The 21,960-nt window shown below is 40.6% G+C and overlaps 1 protein-coding gene across 23 annotated transcripts in view; it reads left to right on the top strand.

The window, feature by feature from the left end:
* The first annotated feature begins 275 nt into the window (after positions 1–275).
* The window catches only part of ATRX (ATRX chromatin remodeler), a 247,227-nt gene continuing 225,542 nt past the window's right edge, over positions 276–21,960 (top strand). For 5 of the 23 annotated variants that reach the window (XM_032619142.1, XM_032619136.1, XM_032619138.1 and 2 more), the window contains exons 1-2: positions 294–532; positions 7,748–7,811. Coding sequence is in view for 4 of the 23 variants with exons in the window: in XM_032619125.1 (XP_032475016.1) it covers positions 513–532 (20 nt within the window). In the remaining 19 variants the exon portion in view is untranslated. Of the gene's footprint in view, positions 533–7,721; positions 7,812–21,960 lie in introns of all 23 variants that reach the window. The other 18 variants (XM_032619129.1, XM_032619144.1, XM_032619120.1 and 15 more) reach the window with 13 other exon arrangements.

The following is a 21,960-nucleotide window of genomic DNA, read 5'->3' as shown; positions in this document are numbered from 1 at the left end:
CTCTCAATAAATGTAAATTGCTGTTCTTGTTTTGTCAATATGTCAAAGAAAAGAGGACGGGTTAAAAAGCATTTTCAGAATAAAGTCAAAATACGTCACTAGTACTTTCAGGTCAATGGGACTGAATTGGACCCCCTATGAAAAGGTGGAGGGGATCAAATGACGTAGACCGCCTTAGCAACAGGCCCCCAAAGAAGGTGAATTTCTGTACCCAATAGGCATCTGCGCTGCGGAGAAGGCAGCCAATGGATGATGGAAGGAGGAAGAGGGAGGACGCGCCAATTCTGCTGCCTGAGCCTCGGCCCAACAAAATGGCGGCGGCGGCGGCGTCGCTTTGTTTCCGCGGCTCCTGCGGAGGTGGCAGCGGTGGCGGCCTTTGAGCTGTGGGGAGGATCCGGCGCCAGCTGTAGTGACGACTAAGAGTCCAGTGCATTTCTATCGTAACTGGGCACCGGGGAGCGCAGAGTGGCGCCCTACGGTCGCTGAAGCCGACAAGGCGTTGAAGCGAAAACATGACTGCTGAGCCCATGAGGTAAAACACAACCCCGTCTCACGGATCCCAGTGGTTTCGGCCTACGCGCCTTCTGAGCCGGGTGTTTGGGAAAGCTTTGGCTTGGTGGGTTAGGCCTGTGTTTTGCTGAGCGGAAAGAGGCATCGTTTTCTCCTTAGGTGAGGAGGGTTTCGGGGTTTCGGCGGTAGGCTCCAACCCGGGGTGGGGGTGGGGGGCGCGGCCTGGCGTGTCGGGCGCTTTCTCCAGCCTCCCCGAACCGCGGAGCTTAGTTGGTCTCCTCTGTTTATTCTTTGGTGCTTGTGGAATTGAGACCCTGAAGTGGGAGGCAGTTTTTGGTATCCCGGTCTTTCTTCCTAATCTTTGGGCCTAGAGACTGCTAGGGGACGAAGGGGTGGGGGTGAGGGGTGGGAAGAGGGGGAGGGGCGGTCGGGAGGATGTGAGATCCTGGGACGACTTAGTGGCGTTTGGACTGCTGAAGACGGGAAGTACCCCATCCTTGCGGAATTTTATTTTTTTTTCCTGCAGCCCCTGGGGACAAGCCCATTTTGTGGGGTGAACGGGTGGGTCTTGCCAGTATTCCTTATCTATCCCAGACCCTGAGGGGTATCCTTGGATTTACCTCTAGGCAAAGGGATACTAACGCAGGGTTTTGCTTCCAGAGGACCCAAGTATACTACTTTTTGTGTAGTCCAGCTTTAAATGGGTGGTAAGGCAGTCCTTAGATGTTTCTCCAATTTATGGGCAAATTTTGAGCAAAAGTAATTAGACCTTATTTTTGTTTATTTATTTATATATTCCAAGAGGGGTGGGGAGCACGTTAACATGGGTTGATGGGAAGTAAGATCTATTGCAAGGAAGTAGTGCCTGGCAGGCCACCTCTTACCAATCAAGCACGTTTATATTAGGTTGAGGCTGCTTTTCTCTTGTGCTTCTGATTTGCCTCTTGATAGTGTCTAAAAATAATGGGTTGTTAATAAGAAATGTATACCACTTTTACACAGGTGGCTGGCTTGCTTTTCAGACAGTTTGACATTTGACTTTTCATCCCTTGTGAATTAAGTAATTTTTCTGCTCTGAGATGTATCCTTGGTGCCTAGTGGCAGAGTAAAATTACAGGGATCATAGATCAGAATTGCATTCGTAGTTGGCAAAATATGCTTTTGAGTAACTATTAGGATGGTGTATATGCGTGTGTGTGTGTGTGTGTGTGTGTATATATACACATCATCTTAATAGTATATAGGTATATATGTTTTTAGAGCACTTTACCTAGTGTATAGAATTTGGGAATGAACCTATGATATTTATTGTGTCTATTTTTCTGCATTAACAAGCAGTAGATGGAAGATGTTTTCCTTCCTTTGAGGAAAAAAAATGCACTTTAGTTCTTAGATTGTAGATCCCTAGTTGTGTAAGGATTGTGGCCTTGGTTTTTGAATTTGTGTTAATTGGTCAAAGTGCAATAAGCCTTTACGTAAGGGGTATTGGGCACATAAGAGGTACCCAGTACAACTTGTTGGTTAGTTATTATCAGGTGCCCATGTTCCTGTACATGAAGGGTGTACCTTACAGTTAAATATGACTTCTAGGTTTTACTAAATCTCACAAAGTCTGCCTCTAAAACTGTAGCTTGAACTTGGATTTTCTCCCTTTCTTTAGGGTGAGCAAATTAATTATGTATAGACTTTCTGAATAGAATTATTCACTTTATGCCAGGGTCAGTTTTCCTTATGAGCCTTGAATTTTTGTTGATCTTAGTGGTAAAAGTAATAATCATAACTAAAATTGAGTGCTTACTGTTGACTTTTACCTGTGTAATCGTGATTAATTCTCAGAACAACTCTATGGGTAGGTACTTGGTGTTCCCCTTTTTACAGATAAGGAGGAAACTGAGGCATAGAGAGATCAAAGAACTTGATCAAAGTTATATAGTTTGTAATTGGTGGAGCTGGAATTGAACCCAGTCTTGACTCCAGAGCTTATGTTCTTAACCACAGGCATTAATATCTCCTTGAGCTGCCAGATATAATGTGATTATGACCATTTTAATTTAGCCCAAGTATTACAATGGAAGAAGTTCATGTTAGATACTGTTGTCATTTGTTGTAGGTCTTTTGAGTTTGTAGGTGTTTTGTCTTTGTATTTTGTCTTTTATGTTCATATGAGATAGTAAGATAACTGAAGCATTTAATTCCAGGAGACTCTTAAGCTACGTGAAAACCCCCTTGCAAAGAACACATGTATAAATGTGAAGAATTAATTTTAAAAAGTGTGATGCTGATTATTTACTATGAAAGTGCTCCAAGTGGGTGTTCAGAAGAGCTGTCTCAGTCTGAAGTGTCATTCATCTCAAACCATAATTGTAGTTAAAGGATAATCTGACAGGTAATGCTTGAGTGAGTTGAACCCACAATACCAAATCACTCTTGATTCTCTTCTAATGTGAGGCAGAAATAATATGAACAATTCTATGAATTGTCATTAATTTTATTTTACACAATTGTTCCAGATTTTTTCTTTATCAGATCTTCTGTCCAGCACTTAAAAATAGGAGCAAAGATTAGTTTCTAATTTTTACTTACATTTATAAAAAAAGAACATTCCTAGGATTCTGTGGTAAAAAAAAATAGCCAAAAGGCAAGAGGGAGGAAAATAAATTGATGATTTGACTAAATCATACAGTTGGCTCTGTGTTCCTCCACTCAGTACAAAGGATTTCAATCTGTGGTTGATTGAATCCGAGGATGCGGAACTGCTGATATGGAGGGCTGACTATGGGACTTGAGCATCTTCAGATTTTGGTATCTGTGGTGGGTCCTGGAACCAACTCCCCTCAGATACCGAGGGACAAATATACACTGAAAAATCAGTGGCTCAGTTTTCAAAGGTTTTGTTATTTTTTTTATTTTTATTTTTTTGTGGTACGCGGCCCTCTCACTGTTGTGGCCTCTCCCGTCGCAGAGCACAGGCTCTGGACGCGCTGGCTCAGCAGCCATGGCTCACGGGCCCAGCCGCTCCGCGCGGCATGTGGGATCTTCCCGGACTGGGGCACAAACCCGTGTCCCCTGCATCGGCAGGCGGACTCTCAACCACTGTGCCACCAGGGAAGCCCTGTTATTGTTTTTAAAGAGTTTTTTGTTATTTATTTTGTTTTAAATAAGATTATTTCTTCAGTTTTTTGGCCTGAAAGATCAGCCTCTGATTGACAGGTAAACTTTCATTTATTTATTTATTATTATTATTTTTTTTTGCGGTACGCGGGCCTCTCACTGTTGTGGCCTCTTCCGTTGCGGAGCACAGCCTCCGGACGCACAGGCTCAGCGGCCATGGCTCACGGGCCCAGCCGCTCCGTGGCATGTGGGACCTTCCCAGACCCGGGCACGAACCCGTGTCCCCTGCGTTGGCAGGCGGACTCTCAACCACTGCTCCACCAGGGAAGCCCTCATTTATTTATTTATTTATTTTTTGCGGTACGTGGGCCTCTCACTGTTGTGGCCTCTCCCGTCGTGGAGCACAGGCTCTGGACGTGCAGGCTCAGCGGCCAGGGCTCACGGGCCCAGCCGCTCCGCAGCATGTGGGATCTTCCCGGACCGGGGCACGAACCCGCGTCCCCTGCATCGGCAGGCGGACTCTCAACCGCTGCGCCACCAGGGAAGCCCCCTCATTTATTTTTATATAAAGATCTTGGAGATTTGATGGAACTTGTCATTCTAATCCTTATGGCAATTGATTACTTGAAAAGCTGAAAGCAATATAACCAGTTATTGGTCTTAAATTTTAAAAGGTAGAAGTGGTCCTACATGAGAGATGTTTGGAAAATGTCTTAGAAAGTGTCTGTTATTGTGGTAGTTCACAATCAGTTGCATACTAATCTGTTTTTGAAAAATGATATCTGTGAAATATGTTCATTCCCACTGTGTGGAAATTATTAAGCCAGGCCTGTGGCAGCAGAGTACATGCAAATTTTACAAAGGGTTTTGAAAATATTCAAATGCCAGCTGTTTCGTTATGTTATTGGTGGGGATGAGAAGAAAGACATTTGTGATTTTAATTGTGATCAGGACAGTTCTCATTATTGGCAACCCTTGGTATAGTTGACCATGAGCCTTCACTTTTATATTGTATTTCTAGGGATAAGATAAATGTAGTACTTAAAGGTATTTGTATATAGATTTAGGTGTGTGAAATATTTTTTTCTGTAAGAAATTGTGTGTATTTGTGTGCCTATTTCACTTTTGAAATCTGAATAAATTTACGGATTGGGTGACAGAATACAGGCAATTCTTGGGTTTACATGAAGTCTTTTTCCTCCAGAGCTTGAATGTTCTCTTGGACATTGGCATAAGCTGTTAAAATGGGTTAAGCCATTGGAAAATGATGTATAGCTCTTCCTTTAGGAATGTTGAATATAGCAGGGCAGTAAAAGGAGTGTCTAAGTAGGATCTCTCTGTACATGTATCCTAATGCTTGTCTTATTGGCTTGATAGCTGACATGCAGGATGACTAATCTCCATAGCTCTTCATCTGTAAAATAGGAGTAAGTTTAAAAGATACTGATAAAGCCTGCAGTTCTGGAGGAGATAACATGGTTATAACAGCGGTTCTTAAAAGACAGTAAACTAAAAGCTCTTTGGGGGTCTTTGTTAATTTTTAAGTGTTTTAGGAGTGTAAAGAGGTCCTGAGACTAGAAGTTTGAGAACTGCAGGTTGTAGAGGAATGAATGCTTAACTCGAGGCAAACCTGGGTGTTCTAGTTACAGCTGTGTTGCTCAACTGATTGTTGTGGACAAATCATTCATCTTTCTAGGCCTCTGCTTTGTCATTTACAGAATGAACTTGTACTAGATAGTCTACAAAGTTATTAAAAACATAATCCTGGTTATGTTAGTGTCGATCATTTTTTGACTTTGTTTGCCTTTTTGGGGGTAGGGAGAAGAAGTGATGAGGGAAAGTTTCTTTATTCAATGTATGCATATCTTTTTTGCCTTGAAGCGTACATGGTTAGGATACAGGTGTTTTGTTGCTAATATAATCTCATATACTGTCACATACACAGACATTTATTAGAACAGAAAAACTTTGCTGGGAAGTTCGTTAATAATTATTACGGCTCAGGATATGTTCTGTTTTGAAAGATTACTATATGCAGTGTATTTCTGCTCTTTTATGATTGGAGATGATACTTCTGAAAAGACGTATATTCTAGCTGATTGTGATTTTTGCCCTGGGAAAAGGTTCTGTGAATTTTGCTCTCTAGCCACTGTTTTCAGATCCTGTCTCTGAGACTTTGTCTCTGAGTTTTGGCTTGAAGTAGCCATTCTTGGTATCGGTAGTCCAGCTTTCTTGTGAACTGTTACATAAAATATTTGTTTAAGAAATTTATTGGTATGGTAGTGGTGTTCGTGTGTATATAGCCTATATTCCATATTTTGGAGGAATGCTTTATTAGTTGATCAAATACTTGAGTACCAACTAGGTGCCAGGCATCGTACTAGCGTATGCAAAGGGTAAAAGACAAAATTCCTGCCTCCTTAGAGCATTCTTAATCTAAGGAGGGAAATAGTAAGTAAATAAGCAGTTACAAAGCAGTGCTAAAATGGAGGTATATTAGTTGTGCTAGGGATCAGAATGAATGAAAGCCTAATTTGGGGGATGTTTAGGAAAGTTTTGCAGAGGAGGTGGTATCTGTATTGGGTCTTGAAGGTAAGTTAGCAGTTAAGGGTTGGCTGTGAAAAAGGGCAATCCAGCAGAGGGATTAGTATGGCTAAAGATTAGGCTTATTTTCCACACAGCAGAGGAAATAAGACATGTTCACAAATAAATTCGAAGCAGGATATAAAGTGCTACATGCTGTGTTGGGTAAAAAGTGACTTGCTGTGGGAGTTTAGAGTAGGAGGACATTTCTGATGGGGTCCAGGGAAGGCTTTATAGAGAGGTAGCATTTGGATGTGACCCTTGGAGGATGCATCTACTTTTAACAAAGAAGACTGGGGGAGGATTTCAGATGTGAGTTATGGCAGCTTGAGCAAAGAAATGTTGTATATATTAGTGTTTTCTAATTGAAAGGAGGTCAGCTTAGACTTTTTAACTCAGTTCCTGGGCAAATATTGTATAACCATGTGCAATTAGTATTTTTCCAGCTTTATTGAGATATAATTGACATATAGCATTGTGTAAGTTTAAGGTGTACAATGTGATGATTTGATATGTGTATATATTTTGAAATGACTGTCACAATAATTACCTTTTTTTGTTATTGTTGTGGAGAGAACTTTTAAGATCTACTCTCTAGCAACTTTCAAGGATATAATACAGTATTGTTAACTATAGTCACCATGATGTATGCTGTACATCATATCTTCAGAACTTATTTATCTTACAGTGCAGTTCATATGTTAACTTTGATTGCTCGATGATCTTGTAAAAGCCACATGTGCCCTTGTGACTGAGCCCGATAATTTTAATTCAGAAGAGCTATCAAAAGCATAACCCATTTTCCTTGAAGATTGTGTAGAATTTAATGCACAGATTTTGAATGACTGTGAGTGTTCAAAATGTACCATTAGTTGTCTTTATTTTGGTCATTTGTCAGTTGACTTTTGGGTGACATTTGATTTATAAAATCCAAAATCAAAAATAGTTTATCTTTGAGTAATACTGGATTTATTTTGCTTATTTGAATTATATCAGTTATTTTTTGGTTTACTTGATAGCATTCTAAACTTAGTTCTGCTATAAAACTTGTTTTGAAAAGTGAATTTGTTCCAACAAGATGGATGTATCGGGGGACAATTTGAGCATAAGACAAAATTTGCATTTGCTTATTTAGGATTTTGTCTGCAAGTTCAGGGCTCAGCAAACTATGGCCACCAAACAGTGCCCTATTTTTGTAAATAAAGTTTTGTTGGAACACACCCAAGCCCATTTGTTTACTTTGTCCTGTGGCTGCTTTTGTAGCACAGTCTCAGAGTTGAATAGTTGCAACAGAGACCTAGTGGCCCACAAAGCCTAAAATATTTACTATCTGGCCCTTTATAGAAAGTTTGCCTTGGGTGAATGCAGGAAACTGCATCCAGCTGAACTGAGTTACATTAAAATACACGCATATATAGGCACATACCTCAGATATCTACCACATACCTCAGTTCACCCCTTGTGTTATGAGCCACACCCATCCACACCTATTGTTACAATTTTTCGTCCGATTTCAGATAACTCTCCTTCCATCACTTCACAGTAATTCATGAGCTGCAACCCTTCTGATGCCCACTTCCACAAGCAAACTTCAGGTCTTTTTCAAGGTAACGTGCCATATTTATTGTTGTGCTTGTGTATTTCTTAATCACTTAATATGTGTAAACTGTGTAAAATTGTGCTACCATTTCTATTAGGTTTCTGTCTTTTTAAAAAAAATGTGTCACTGATGAAGTTTTTTCAGTGTTGTGCTTTTAACCCCGTTTTTCCCGTGAATCCTATGGTGTTCATTGCACAATTTTGCATTACCTGGTGATTTTTAGGAACTCATGTTATATTATTGCAGAACTGACTGTAATTGTCATACTGCAAAAAGTATTGATTCATTCACCAAACATTTCTTGGGTTGTGTGAAGACTAAATGAGTTAATGGACACAAAACACTTAGGTAAGTGTGACATAATAATTACTCAAATATAAGTTGTTACTAATTACTATTACCATTGCCAAGAACTGTTCTAAGTACTGCTTAGGTGAACAAGACAAATTAAATTAAGGCTCCCCATGGAGCTTACATTATACTTTACACTATACTTAAAAAAATCAGTACTAATTTACATTTTGGCTAGTAACTCTGTTCCCCCACAACAACAAAAAAAGATGTTTTGGTGTTTTTATAAATGATACTTAAAAAATGTCTATCCATGAAACCTTCAAGATGGTGGAAGAGTAAGAGGTGGAGATCACCTTCCTCCCCACAAATACATCAGAAATACATCTACATGTGGAACAACTCCCACAAAACACCTACTGAACTCTGGCAGAAGACCTCAGACCTCCCAAAAGGCAAGAAACTCCCCACATACCTGGGTAGGGCAAAAGAAAAAAGAAAAAATAGAGACAAAAGAATAGGGATGGGACCTGCACCACTGGGAGGGAGCTGTGAAGGAGGAAAAGTTTCTACACACTAGGAAGCCCCTGCACTGGTGGAGACGGGGTGGTGGCGGGGAAGCTTCGGAGCCACGGAGGAGAGCGCAGCAACAGGGGTGCAGAGGGCAAAGCGGAGAGATCCCTGCACAGAGGATTGGTGCTGAACAGGACTCACCAGCCTGAGAGGCTTGTCTGCTCCCCCTCCGGGGCGGGTCGGGGCTGGGAGCTGAGGCTTGGGCTTTGGAGGTCGGATCCCAGGGAGAGGACAGGGCTTGGCTGTGTGAACACAGCCTGAAGGGGCTAGTGTGCCACAGCTAGTCTGGAGGGAGTCTGGGATAAAGTCTAGAACTGCTGAAGAGGCAAGAGACAATTGTTTCGGGGTGCATGACAAGAGGGGATTCAGAGAACCACCTAAATGAGCTCCAGAGACGGGCATGAGCCATGGCTATCAGAGAGACACCAGAGACGGGCATGAAACGCTAAGGCTGCTGCTGCAGCCACCAAGAAGCCTGTGTGCCAGCACAGGTCATTATCCACACCTCCCCTCCAGGGAGCCTGTATAGCCCGCCACTGCCAGGGTTCTGTGATCCAGGGACAACTTCCCCGGGAGAACACACGGTGCGCCTCAGGCTGTTGAAACATCACGCTGCCCTCTGCCTCCGCAGGCTCACCCTGCATTCCGTACCTCTCCCTACCCTGGGCTTGAGTGAGCCAGAGCCCTCTAATCAGCTGCTACTTTAACCCCGTCCTGTCTGAGCGAAAAACACACGCCCTCCAGCGAACTACATGCAAAGGCGGGGCCAAATCCAAAGCTGAATCCCAGGAGCTGTGCGAACAAAGAAGAGAAAGGGAAATCTCCCCCAGCAGCCTCAGGAGCAGTGGATTAAATCTCCACAATCAACTTGATGTACCCTGCATCTGTGGAATACCTGAATAGACAACGAATCATCCCAAATTGAGGCGGTTGACATTGGGAGCAACGATATATATATTTTTTCCTTTTTCTATTTTTGTGAGTGTGTATGTATATGCTTCTGTGTGTAATTTTGTCTGTATAGCTTTGCTTTTACCATTTGTCCTAGGGTTCTGTTGGCCCCCCCCATTTTTTTTCTTGCTTAGTGTAGTTTTTAGCTCTTGTTATCATTGGTGGATTTGTTTTTTGGTTTGGTTGCTCTCTTTCTCTTTTTTTCTTTTAAATTTTTATTAATTTTTTATTTAAAATTTTAATAACTTTATTTTATTTTTCTTTCTTTCTTTCTTTTTTTTCTCCCTTTTATTCTGAGCCATGTGGATGACAGGATCTTGGTGCTCTGGTCGGGTGTCAGGCCTGTGCCTCTGAGGTGGGAGAGCCGAGTTCAGGACATTGGTCCACTAGAGACCTCCCAGTGCCACATAATATCAAATGGCAAAAATCTCCCAGAGATCTCCATCTGAACACCAAGACCCAGCTCCACTCAATGACCAGCAAGCTACATTACTGCACACCCTATGCCAAACAACTAGCAAGACAGGAACACAACCCCACCCACTAGCAGAAAGCCTGACTAAAATCATAATAAGGTCACAGACACCCAAAAACACAGCACCAGATGCAGACCTGCCCACCAGAAAGGCAAGATCCAGCCTTATCCACCAGAACACAGGCACCAGTCTCCTCCACCAGGCAGCCTACACAACCCACTGCATCAACCTTAGCCACTGGCGGCAGACACCAAAAACAACACGAACTACAAACCTGCAGCCTGTGAAAAGGAGACCCCAAACACAGTAAATTAAGCAAAATGAGAAGACAGAAAAACACAGAGCAGATGAAGGAGCAAGGTAAAAACCCACCACACCAAACAAATGAAGAGGAAATAAGCAGTCTACCTGAAAAAAGCTTCAGAGTAATGATAGTACAGATGATCGAAAATCTTGGAAATAGAATAGAGAAAATGCAGGAAATGTTTAACAAGGACCTTGAAGAACTAAAGAGCAAACAAACAATGTTGAACAACACAATAAATGAAATTAAAAATTCTCTAGAAGGAATCAGTAGCAGAATAACTGAGACAGAAGAATGGATACATGACCTGGAAGCTAAAATAGTGGAAATAATTAATGCAGAGCAGAATAAAGAAAAAAGAATGAAAAGAATTGAGGACAGTCTCAGAGACCTGTGGGACAATATTAAATACACCAACATTCGAATTATAGGGGTCCCAGAAGAAGAAGAGAAAAAGAAAGGGACTGAGAAAATATTTCAAGAGATTATAGTTGAAAACTTCCCTAATATGCGAAAGGAAATAGTCAAGTAGAGGAAGTTCAGGGAGTCCCATACAGGATAAATCCAAGGAGAAACACACCAAGACACATATTAATCAAACTATCAAAACTATTAAAAAGTATGAAAAGCAGCAAGGGAAAAACAACAAATAACATACAAGGGAATGCCAAAAAGGTTAACATCTGATCTTTCAGCAGAAACTCTGCAAGCCAGAAGGGAGTGGCAGGACATATTTAAAGTGATGAAAGGGAAAAACCTGCAACCAAGACTACACTATCTAGCAGGGATCTCATTCAGATTCGATGGAGAAATTAAAACCTTTACAGACAGGCAAAAGCTAAGAGAATTCAGCACCACCAAACCAGCTTTACAACAAATGCCAAAGGAACTTCCCTAGGCAGGAAACACAAGAGAAGGAAAAGACCTACAATTACAAACACAAAACAATTACAAAAATGGGAATAGGAACATACATATCGATAATTACCTTAAATGTAAATGGATTAAACGCTCCAACCAAAAGACAGACTGGCTTAATGGATACAACAACAAGACCCCTATATATGCTGGCTAAAAGAGACCCACTTCAGAGCTAGGGACACATACAAACTGAAAGTGAGAAGATGGAAAAAGATATTCCATGCATATGTAAATCAAAAGAAAGCTGGAGTAGCAATTCTCATATCAGACACAATAGAGTTTAAAATAAAGACTATTAGAAGAGACAAAGAAGGACACTACATAATGATCAAGGGATCGATCCAAGAAGAAGATATAACAATTGTAAATATTTATGCACCCAACATAGGAGCACCACAATACATAAGGCAAATGCTAACAGCCATAAAAGGGGAAATCGACAGTAACAATCATAGTAGGGGACTTTAACACCCCACTTTCACCAATGGACAGATAGATCATCTAAAATGAAAATAAATAAGGAAACCCAAGCTTTAAATGATACATTAAACAAGATGGACTTAATTGATATTTATAGCACATTCCATTCAAAAACAACAGAATACACTTTCTTCTTAAGTGCTCATGGAACATTCTCCAGGATAGATCATATCTTGGGTCACAAATCAAGCTTTGGTAAATTTAAGAAAATTGAAATCGTGTCAAGTATCTTTTCCAACCACAACATTGTGAGGCTAGATATCAATAACAGGAAAAAGTCTGTAAAAAATACAAACACATGTAGGCTAAACAACACACTACTTAATAACCAAGAGTTCACTGAAGAAATCAGACGAAATCAAAAAATACCTAGAAACAAATAACAGTGAAAACAGGATGACCCAAAACCTATGGGATGCAGCAAAAGCTGTTCTAAGAGGGACGTTTATAGCAATACGGTCCTACCTTAAGAAACAAGAAACATATTAAGTAAACAACCTGACCTTACACCTAAAGCAATTAGACAAAGAGAACAAAAAAACCCCAAAGTTAGAAGAAGGAAAGAAATCATAAAGATCAGATCAGAAATAAATGAAAAAGAAATGAAGGAAACAATAGCAAAGATCAGTAAAACTAAAAGCTGATTCTTTGAGAAGAGAAACAAAATTTATAAATTTATTTATTTAATTAATTTTATTTTTGGCTGCATTGGGTCTTCGTTGATGCGCACGGGCTTTCTCTAGCTGTGGCGAGCGGGGGCTACTCTTCGTTGCAGTGCACAGGCTTCTCATTGCGGTGGCTTCGCTTGTTGCGGAGCACAGTCTCTAGGCGCGCGGGCTTCAGTAGTTGTGGCACATGGGCTCAGTAGTTGTGGCTCGTGAGCTCTAGAGTGCAGGCTCAGTAGCTGTGGTGCACGGGCGTAGTTGCTCTGCGGCATGTGAGATCTTCCCAGACCAGGGCTCGAACCTGTGTCCTCTGCATTGGCAGGCAGATTCTCAACCACTGCGCCACCAGGGAAGCCCGAGAAACAAAATTTATAAACCATTAGCCAGACTCATCAAGAAAAAAAGGGAGACTCAGATGAATAGAATTAGAAATGAAAAAGAAGTAACCACTGACACTGCAGAAATACAAAGGATCATGAGAGATTACTACAAGCAGTGATATGCCAATAAAATGGACAACCTGGAAGAAATGGACACATTCTTAGGAAAGCACAACCTTCCGAGATTGAACCAGCAAGAAATAGAAAATATAAATAGACCAATCACACGCACTGAAATTGACATTCTGATTAAAAATCTTCCAGCAAACAAAAGCCCACAACCAGATGGCTTCACAGGCGAATTCTAGCAAACATTTAGAGAAGAGCTCACACCTGTTCTTCTCAAGCTCTTCCAAAATATAGCAGAGGGAGGAACACTCCCAAACTCATTCTACGAGCCACCATCACCCTGATACCAAAACCAGACAAAGATGTAACAAAGAAAGAAAACTACAGGCCACTAACACTGATGAACATAGATACAAAAAACCTCAACAGAATACTAGCAAACCGAATCGAACAGCACATTAAAAGGATCATACACCATGATCAAGTGAGGTTTCTCTCAGGAATGCAAGGATTCTTCAATATATGCAAATCAATCAATGTGATACACTTATTAACAAATTGAAGAATAAAAACCATATGATCATCTCAATAGATGTAGAAAAAGCTTTCGACAAAATTCAACACCCATTTATGATAAAAACTCTGCAGAAAGTAGGCATAGAGGGATCTTACCTCAACATAATAAACCCATATATGACTAACCCACAGCTAACACCATCCTCAGTGGTGAAGAACTGAAACCATTTCAACTAAGATCAGGAACAAGACAAGGTTGTTCACTCTCACCACTATTATTCAACATAGTTTTAGAAGTTTTAGCCACAGCAATCAGAGCAGAAAAAGAAATAAAAGGAATCCAAATTGGTAAAGAAGAAATAAAGCTGTCACTGTTTGTAGATGACATGATACTATACATATAGAATCCTAATGATGCTTACTAGAAAAGTACTAGAGCTAATCAATGAATTTGGTAAAGTAGCAACATACAAAATTAATGCACACAAACCTCTTGCATTCCTATACACTAATGATGAAAAATCTGAAAGAGAAAGTAAGGGAACACTCCCATTTACCATTGGAACAAAAAGAGTAAAATACCTAGGAATAAACCTACCTAAGGAGACAAAAGACCTGTATGCAGAAAGCTATAAGACATGGATGAAAGAAATTAAAGATGATACAAATAGATGGAGAGATATACCATGTTCTTAGATTGGAAGAGTCAACATTGTGAAAATGACTCTACTACCCAAAGCAATCTACAGATTCAATGCAATCCCTATCAAACTACCACTGGCATTTTTCACAGAACTAGAACAAAAAATTTCACAATTTGTATGGAAACACAAAAGACTCCGAATAGCCAAAGCAATCTTGAGAAAGAAAAATGGAGCTGGAGGAATCAGTGTCTGTGACTTCAGACTATACTACAGAGCTACTGTACTCACGACAGTATGAGTACTGACACAAAAACAGAGATATAGATCAGTGGAACAAGATAGAAAGCCCAGAGATAAACCCACACACATATGGTCACCTTATCTTTGATAAAGGGGGCAAGAATATACAGTGGAGAAAAGACAGCGTCTTCAGTAAGTGGTGCTCGGAAAACTGGACAGCTACATGTAAAAGAATGAAATTAGAACACTCCGTAACTCCATACACAAAAATAAACTCAAAATGGATGAAAGACCTAAATGTAAGGCCAGACACTATCAAACTCTTAGAGGAAAACATAGGCAGAACACTCTATGACATAAATCACAGCAAGTTCCTTTCTGAGCCACTTCCTAGAGAAATGGAAATAAAAACAAAAATAAACAAATGGGACTTCACAAAACTTAAAAGCTTTTGCACAGAAAAGGAAACCATAAACAAGATGAAAAGACAACCCTCAGAATGGGAAAAAATATTTGCAAATGAGGCAACTGACAAAGGATTAATCTCCAGAATTTACAAGCAGCTCATGAAGCTTAATATCTAGAAAACAAACAGCATGCTCCAAAAATGGGCAAAAGACCTAAATAGACATTTCTCCAAAGAAATACAGATTGCAAACAAACACATGAAAAGCTGCTCAACATCACTAATCATTAGAGAATTGCTGATCAAAATTACAATAAGGTATCGCCTTACACCAGTGAGAATGGCCATCATCGAAAAATCTACAAACAATAAATGCTGGAGAGGGTGTGGAGAAAATGGAACCCTCTTGCACTGTTGGTGGGGATGTAAATTGATACAGCCACTATGGAGAACAGTATGGAAGTTCCTTAAAAAACTAAAAATAGGACTACCAAACGACCCAGCAATCCCAGTACTGGGCGTATACTCTGAGCAAAGCATAATTCAAAAAGAGTCATGTACCACAATGTTCATTGCAGCTCTGTTTACAATAGCCAGGACATGGAAGCAACCTGAGTGTCCATCGACTGATGAATGGTTAAAGAAGATGTGGCACATATATTCAATGCAATATTACTCAGCCATAAAAAGAAACGAAATTGAGTTATTTGTAGTGAGGTGGATGGACCTAGAGTCTGTCATACAGAGTGAAGTAAGTCAGAAAGAGAAAGACTAATACCGTATGGTAACATGTATATGAAACCTAAAAAAAAAAATTGTTATGAAGAACCTAGTGGGGGACGGGAATAGTATGCAGACATAGTAGAGAATGGACTTGAGTACATGGGGAGGGGGAAGGCAAAGCTGGGAGAAAGTGAGAGAGTGGCATGGACATATATACACTACCAAATGTATAATTGATAGCTAGTGGGAAGCTGCCGCATAGTAAAGGGAAATCAGCTCGGTGCTTTGTGACCTCCTAGAGGGGTGGGATAGGGAGGGTGGGAGGGAGGGAGACGCAAGAGGGATGAGATATCGGGATATATGTATATGTATAGCTGATTCACTTCGTTATAATGCAGAAACTAGCACAGCATTGTAAAGCAATTATACTCCAATAAAGATGTTAAAAAAAAGTCTCTCAACAGATCGAAGATACTTCCTTAAGTTTCTAGTCGATGTCTCATTCATCTCATGTACTATTTTATTGAATGATTTTTTGTGAATGTTTTTTATAACTGTAACCTCAGGAGGTGAACCTGATCCTACCTTCAGGGAGATAAAGAATAATTATCTCCTGGGACTCCCCTGGCAGGCCAGTGGTTAAGACTCTGCACTTCCACTGCAGCAGGAGGGGGTTAGATCCCTGGTCTGGGAAATAAGATTCCACATGCTGTGTGTGGTGTGGCCAAAAAAAGGAAAAAGAATATCTCCTTTTTACTATATTTCAAAATTAAAAGTTTCCCCAGGGACCTCCCTTGGTGGCGTGGTGGTTACGAATCCGACTGACAGTGCAGGGAACATGGGTTCAAGCCCTGGTCCGGGAAGTTCCCACGTGCTGCGTAGCAACTACTAAGCCTGTGTGCCACAACTACTGAAGCCCATGCGCCTAGAGCACGTGCTCTGCAACAAGAGAAACCACTGAAGCCTGTGCACCGCAATGAAGAGTAGCCACTGCTTGTCTCAACTAGAGAAAGCCTGCACAGCAACGAAGACCCAACGCAGCCAAAAAAAAAAAAAAAAAAAGTTTCCCCAAAATGGGAATATTGTCTTATATAACGTCAATATAGTTAGCAAATTTAGAAATTAACCTTGATACAGTATTGTTTCTAATCTACAGACCTTATTTACATTTTGCCAATTAATTCATAATGTCCTTCATAGTGAAAGACTAAAATATCATGTTTTCTGGTCCAGGATCCAGTTCTGGAATATGCATTGCATTTTATTTTCATGTCTGTTTAATCTTCTTTAATCTGGAGCAGTTCACCGTGCCTTTTTTTTTGCCTTCCGTTTTTTGAAGAACACAGGCCAGTTAATTTGGGTTTGTCTGGTGTTTCCTTGTGTTTATGTATTTTGCTAGGCATAGTATGAAGTGATACGCCTTTTTGAGCACATTTTATCAGGAGGCACATCTTTGCTTTTACTATATTTTATTATTATTTTGTAAAAATATTTATTTATTTGGCTGTGTCGGGTCTTTAGTTGTGGCATGTAGGATCTTCGTTGTGGCATGCAGGATCTTTAGTTGTGGTGCATGGGCTCTTCATTGTGGCATGCGGGCTCCTCTCTAGTTTTGGCGTGCGGGCTCCTGGGCACATGGGCTCAGTAGCAGCACGCGGGCTCTAGAGTGCTCAGGCTTAGCTGCCCCGTGGCATGTGGGCTCTTAGTTCCCCGACCAGGGCTCGAATCCCTGTCTGCTGCATTGGAAGGTGGACTCTTAGCCACTGGACCACCAGGGAAGTCCCTAGTATATTTTAAAAATGGTTTTACTTTTAATACTAATATTATCAGCCCACTTTAGAGATTTTGAAGCTAGGCTTGGTTAATTTCTGTAGAGTTAGAGAGAATTTGCCCACCTCTTATTTTTCTTGCCTTTCCCCTTTCCTCAGATACCCCCAACATTCAAAATCAAAACACCCTATTTATGAATTTTCATTGTGTTCTCTGAGTATCTCCTAAAAATAGAGAACTAAGAGTAAATGTTTCATATTACAGTGACTGGACCTGTTACTGTTAAGTATATGAAATAATGCATTTCTTTCGAAGGCTGCCTGTAGAGCATCCAACACAGCTTATTGAATATTTCAATTTAGAGATAGAAGGGAAAATATTTGATTGTACTAAATGACTTCAGGGCTTTTAAAAAATGCTCAACAAATCAACACTTTTCTCTTAAGGAATCCCTGAGCAGGCATTATCTTTATCTTAATAAACATTTAGTATTCCTCTGTTCAAGGAAATTTGTTATTTCTCACATGGGAAAAAGAGGTGAACTCAGACCAGTTTCCTCCTTTGAGGTGTTTACACTCCAGTAGGGAGTACTCTTGAGTTTTAAACGAGGAACTATAAGCAGAATGTGTTGTTCTTAAAGAGAAGTAAAACAATATTCAGTGGGTGAAGAGGGGAAAGAGAACCTTCTTTGAGCTTAGAGTTGTGGTCAGATGAGATTGGAAGGTCATCTGTGAATTATTTTGCAGAGACCTTCAAATTCTTGCTTAGGATTTTAAAAAATATGTATTTATTTTGGCTGTGCCAGGTCTTAGTTGTCGCACGTGGGATGTTCATTGCGGCATGTTTAGTTGCAGCATGTGGGCTCTTAGTTGCGGCATGCATGGGGGATCTAGTTCCCTGACCAGGGATCTAACCCGGATCCCCTGCATTGGGAGCATGGAGTGTTACCCACTGGACCACCAGGGCAGTCTCTCTTGCTTAGGCATTTGCACTTTATCCTTATTTATAAACATGGGAAGCCCCTGAATGTTTTGAGCATGGGCATGACAGATATTTGAGTCTGCTCAACTATGCCAAATATACTGGATTCTGCATCCGTGGATTTAACCAAACTCGATTGAAAATATTTGGGGTAAAAAGTTCCAGAAAGCGAAACTTGAATTTGCTGCACATAGGCAACTATTTATTTACTTATTTATTTTTTTTTGGTTGTGTTGGGTCTTCATTGCTGCGTGCAGGCTTTCTCTAGTTGCGGCGAGTGGGGGCTACTCTTTGTTGTGGTGCACAGGCTTCTCATTGTGGTGGCTTCTCTTATTGCAGAGCATGGGCTCTAGGCACGCGGGCTTCAGTAGTTGCACTGCATGGGCCCAGTAGTTGTGGCTTGTGGGCTCTAGAGTGCAGGCTCAGTAGTTGTGACGCACGGGCTTAGTTGCTCCGTGGCATGTGGGATCTTCCTGGACCAGGGCTCAAACCTGTGTCCCCTGCATTGGCAGACGGATTCTTAACAACTGCACCACCAGGGAAGTCCCCTGCTTTCTTGATCTTGCCACGTTCTTTGCCTCCTTTCTCCATTTGAAGACTCTGCGTTTGGGTGGGGATGGGGTGTGGCATATTGATGAAATGAACTGTATTTAATCAGTGTGCCAAATAGAATGAAACATTTCTTGAAGTTCCTACTGGGAATTACTGATTTGGCCCATGTGAACATGGTGACTGTTATTGCAATTAAAAAATTCTGAATGTTACACAGAGATCACTATACATAAGGTAAAATGTGGGTCTTATTCAAATGTTGATGCTTTATTACTCAAACTTGCATCTTTTTACCTGCATTAGAGCACTTATATCTTTGTATTCAAAACAGTAGACTGGAATTTGTTCAGTCCTCCATTGTTTCTTCATTGTTTTGGAAAGTTTGATGTTTTCTGACAAATTCTGAATAGTGTTTATTTGCCAAAGTAGGTACTGTTGGTACTGAGTCTAATAAAACCAGAAATAGCTAGGTTCTGCCCTTAAGTGCTTTTAGAATAAAACTAAGCTAATAACACAAGACAAGAAGATATTTAGTGAATTGTATAAACATATTTTTCTGGCAACAAATATGGAGATAGCTTATACATGCACACTTATGAACTATCAATACAGATTTTTTTTTTTTTGGTTGCGTTGGGTCTTTGTTGCTGTGCGCAGGCTTTCTCTACTTGCTGCGAGCAGGGGCTACTCTTCGTTACGGTGCGTGGGCTTCTCGTTGCGGTGGCTTCTCTTGTTGTAGAGCACGGGCTCTAGGCATACAGCTTCAGTAGTTGTGGCACATGGGCTCAGTAGTTGTGGCCCGCGGGCTCTGGAACGCAGGCTCAGTAGTTGTGGCACATGGGTTTAGTTGCTCCGCGGCATGTGGGATCTTCCCGGACCAGGGCTCGAACTTGTGTCCCCTGCCTTGGCAGGCGGATTCTTAACCACTGTGCCAACAGGAATGTCCCAATACAGATTTTTTTTTCTTTGCGGTACGCGGGCCTCTCACTGTTGTGGCCTCTCCCGTTGCGTAGTACAGGCTCCGGACGCGCAGGCTCAGCGGCCATGGCTCACGGGCCCAGCTGCTCCACGGCATGCGGGATCTTCCCGGACTAGGGCACGAACCTGTGTCCCCTGCATCGGCAGGCGGACTCTCAACCACTGCACCACCAGGGAAGCCCCCAATACAGATTTTTAAAAAAATTATTTATTTTATTTTTGGCTGCATTGGGTCTTTGTTGCTGCACGTGGGCTTTCTCTAGTTGCAGTGAGTGGGGGCTACTCTTCGTTACGGTGCACAGGCTTCTCATTCCGGTGGCTTCTCTTGTTGTGGAGCATGGACTCTAGGCACACGGGCTTCAGTAGTTGTAGCCCACGGGCTCAGTAGTTGTGGCCCATGGGCTCTAGAGTGCAGGCTCAGTACTTGTAGTGCACGGGCTTAATTGCTCCGCGGCATGTGGGATCTTCTCGGACCAGGGCTAGAACCTGTGTCCCCTGCACTGGCAGGCGGATTCTTAATCACTGTGCCACCAGGGAAGTTCCCAGAGACATAATTTAGAAGTTTTTTAGTTTTATAAGTTTATTTAAGTGATGCCATATAATACATATGATTTTGCAACTTCCTTTTTCGGTTCAGTATTGTTTTGGGGATTTTGAGGTAACTTTAGATCTGCACTGTTCAATATAATAGCCATTAACTATCTGTGGCTGTTGAGCACCTGAAATGTGGCCAGTGTGAATTAAGATGTGCTGGAAGTGTATTTGCTCAGAGGATTTCAAAGACTTAGTACAAAAAAATGTAAAATATCTTATTACTAATTATTTTATATTAATTACATATTGAAATGATAATTTGCATATATTGGGTTAAATAAGATTAAAATTAATTTCACCTGCTTTTTCTTTTTTCAAAATGTTTCTAGAAAATTTTAAATTATATTCGTGGCTTACGCTATGTATCTCTGTTGAACAAACTGATCTGGAATGCTCACTTTTCATTTCATTAGTTTTGAGTTGAATGTGTATATTACAATTCATCTGTCTATCGTTGGTGGGTATTTAGAATTTTTTCTAATTTGGTGCTATTAAAAAGTGTTAGAACATTCTTAAATGTGTCTCCTTTGCATATATGCTGGAGTTTCTTTAGGAGGTCAATTTTATTTTTTATTGTAAGATGATTGCCAAATTGATCTCCATAATGGTTTTACTAATTTACACTTCCAGTGGCAGTTTGAGAATTTTCTTATTCTATAGTTGTTCACCCTGGCCAATGTGGTTTTGTAACAACTATAAGTTAACAGCTGAAGCAAGCATTGGTAATTCTTTAAGTGTGTCAGCTTATTTCTCTTTGTGAATCTTTTGTAATAGTCAGTGCACATAGCCCTTTTTTTCTGCACTATTTATGTTCTGAATAAATAAAAATTGATTTTAAAATTTAGCAGCCATGCTACAGATCCTATTAGGAGGCAGCTGCAATTCCTGCAACAAAAGCATATCTGTCTTTAAGTGCTGTTAGCTTGAGAAAAAACTTCTGGCATCTTTACATGATGGAATACTATACTGCCATTAAAAATTGTTTTAGGAAAATAGTGATGCAGGAAAATATTCACTGTGTATTAACAGAGGGAAGAGGTTACAAAGCAGTAAAGTAACCATTCGATTTTGTTAAAAACAATGAAAATGTGTGCTAATATTTTCCCCTATGATTATCTCTGCATGGTGGGATTTTAGCTGACATTTTATTTTGTACTTCACACTTTTCTTTATATTGCACTTTCTATAGTGGACTTATTAGGGAAGGAGGATGTGGAGGGAGTCCTTAGCAACAATCAGCTAAAACTTCCACATCTGGAATATTATTATAGGCAAGGGAGAGTAAATGAGCTGTAATTGTTGCCATTCTAGATATTAAATATCAGGCTTTCCTTAAGATACAAATGGACCCAACTATATTATTCTATACCTGTTGTTTTTCCAGTATTACAGGAAGTTTTCCAAGAATTAGGGATTGTCATTTAACTTCAGTAAGAAGACCATTTGCATTTGATGTGTTCTACTCTTGGGGAAAAGAAATAGTGGAAAATGGATTATTCTCCAGTCCTTTGGAATAAAATTCAGACAGTTGGAGCTCCGGTCTCAACTTGCTTTCGTTTGGAATTACCTCATGTATGGCTAGATTTGGGTTCAAATCCAGTTCTCTTTGTAACCTTTGGAAAGTTACCCAACTTTTGCGTTG

Source organism: Phocoena sinus, chromosome X, assembly GCF_008692025.1.
Source record: "Phocoena sinus isolate mPhoSin1 chromosome X, mPhoSin1.pri, whole genome shotgun sequence".
NCBI lineage: Eukaryota > Metazoa > Chordata > Mammalia > Artiodactyla > Phocoenidae > Phocoena > Phocoena sinus.
The sequence above is the reverse complement of the archived record's forward strand: the minus strand, read 5'-3'. Positions and strand labels throughout refer to the sequence as shown.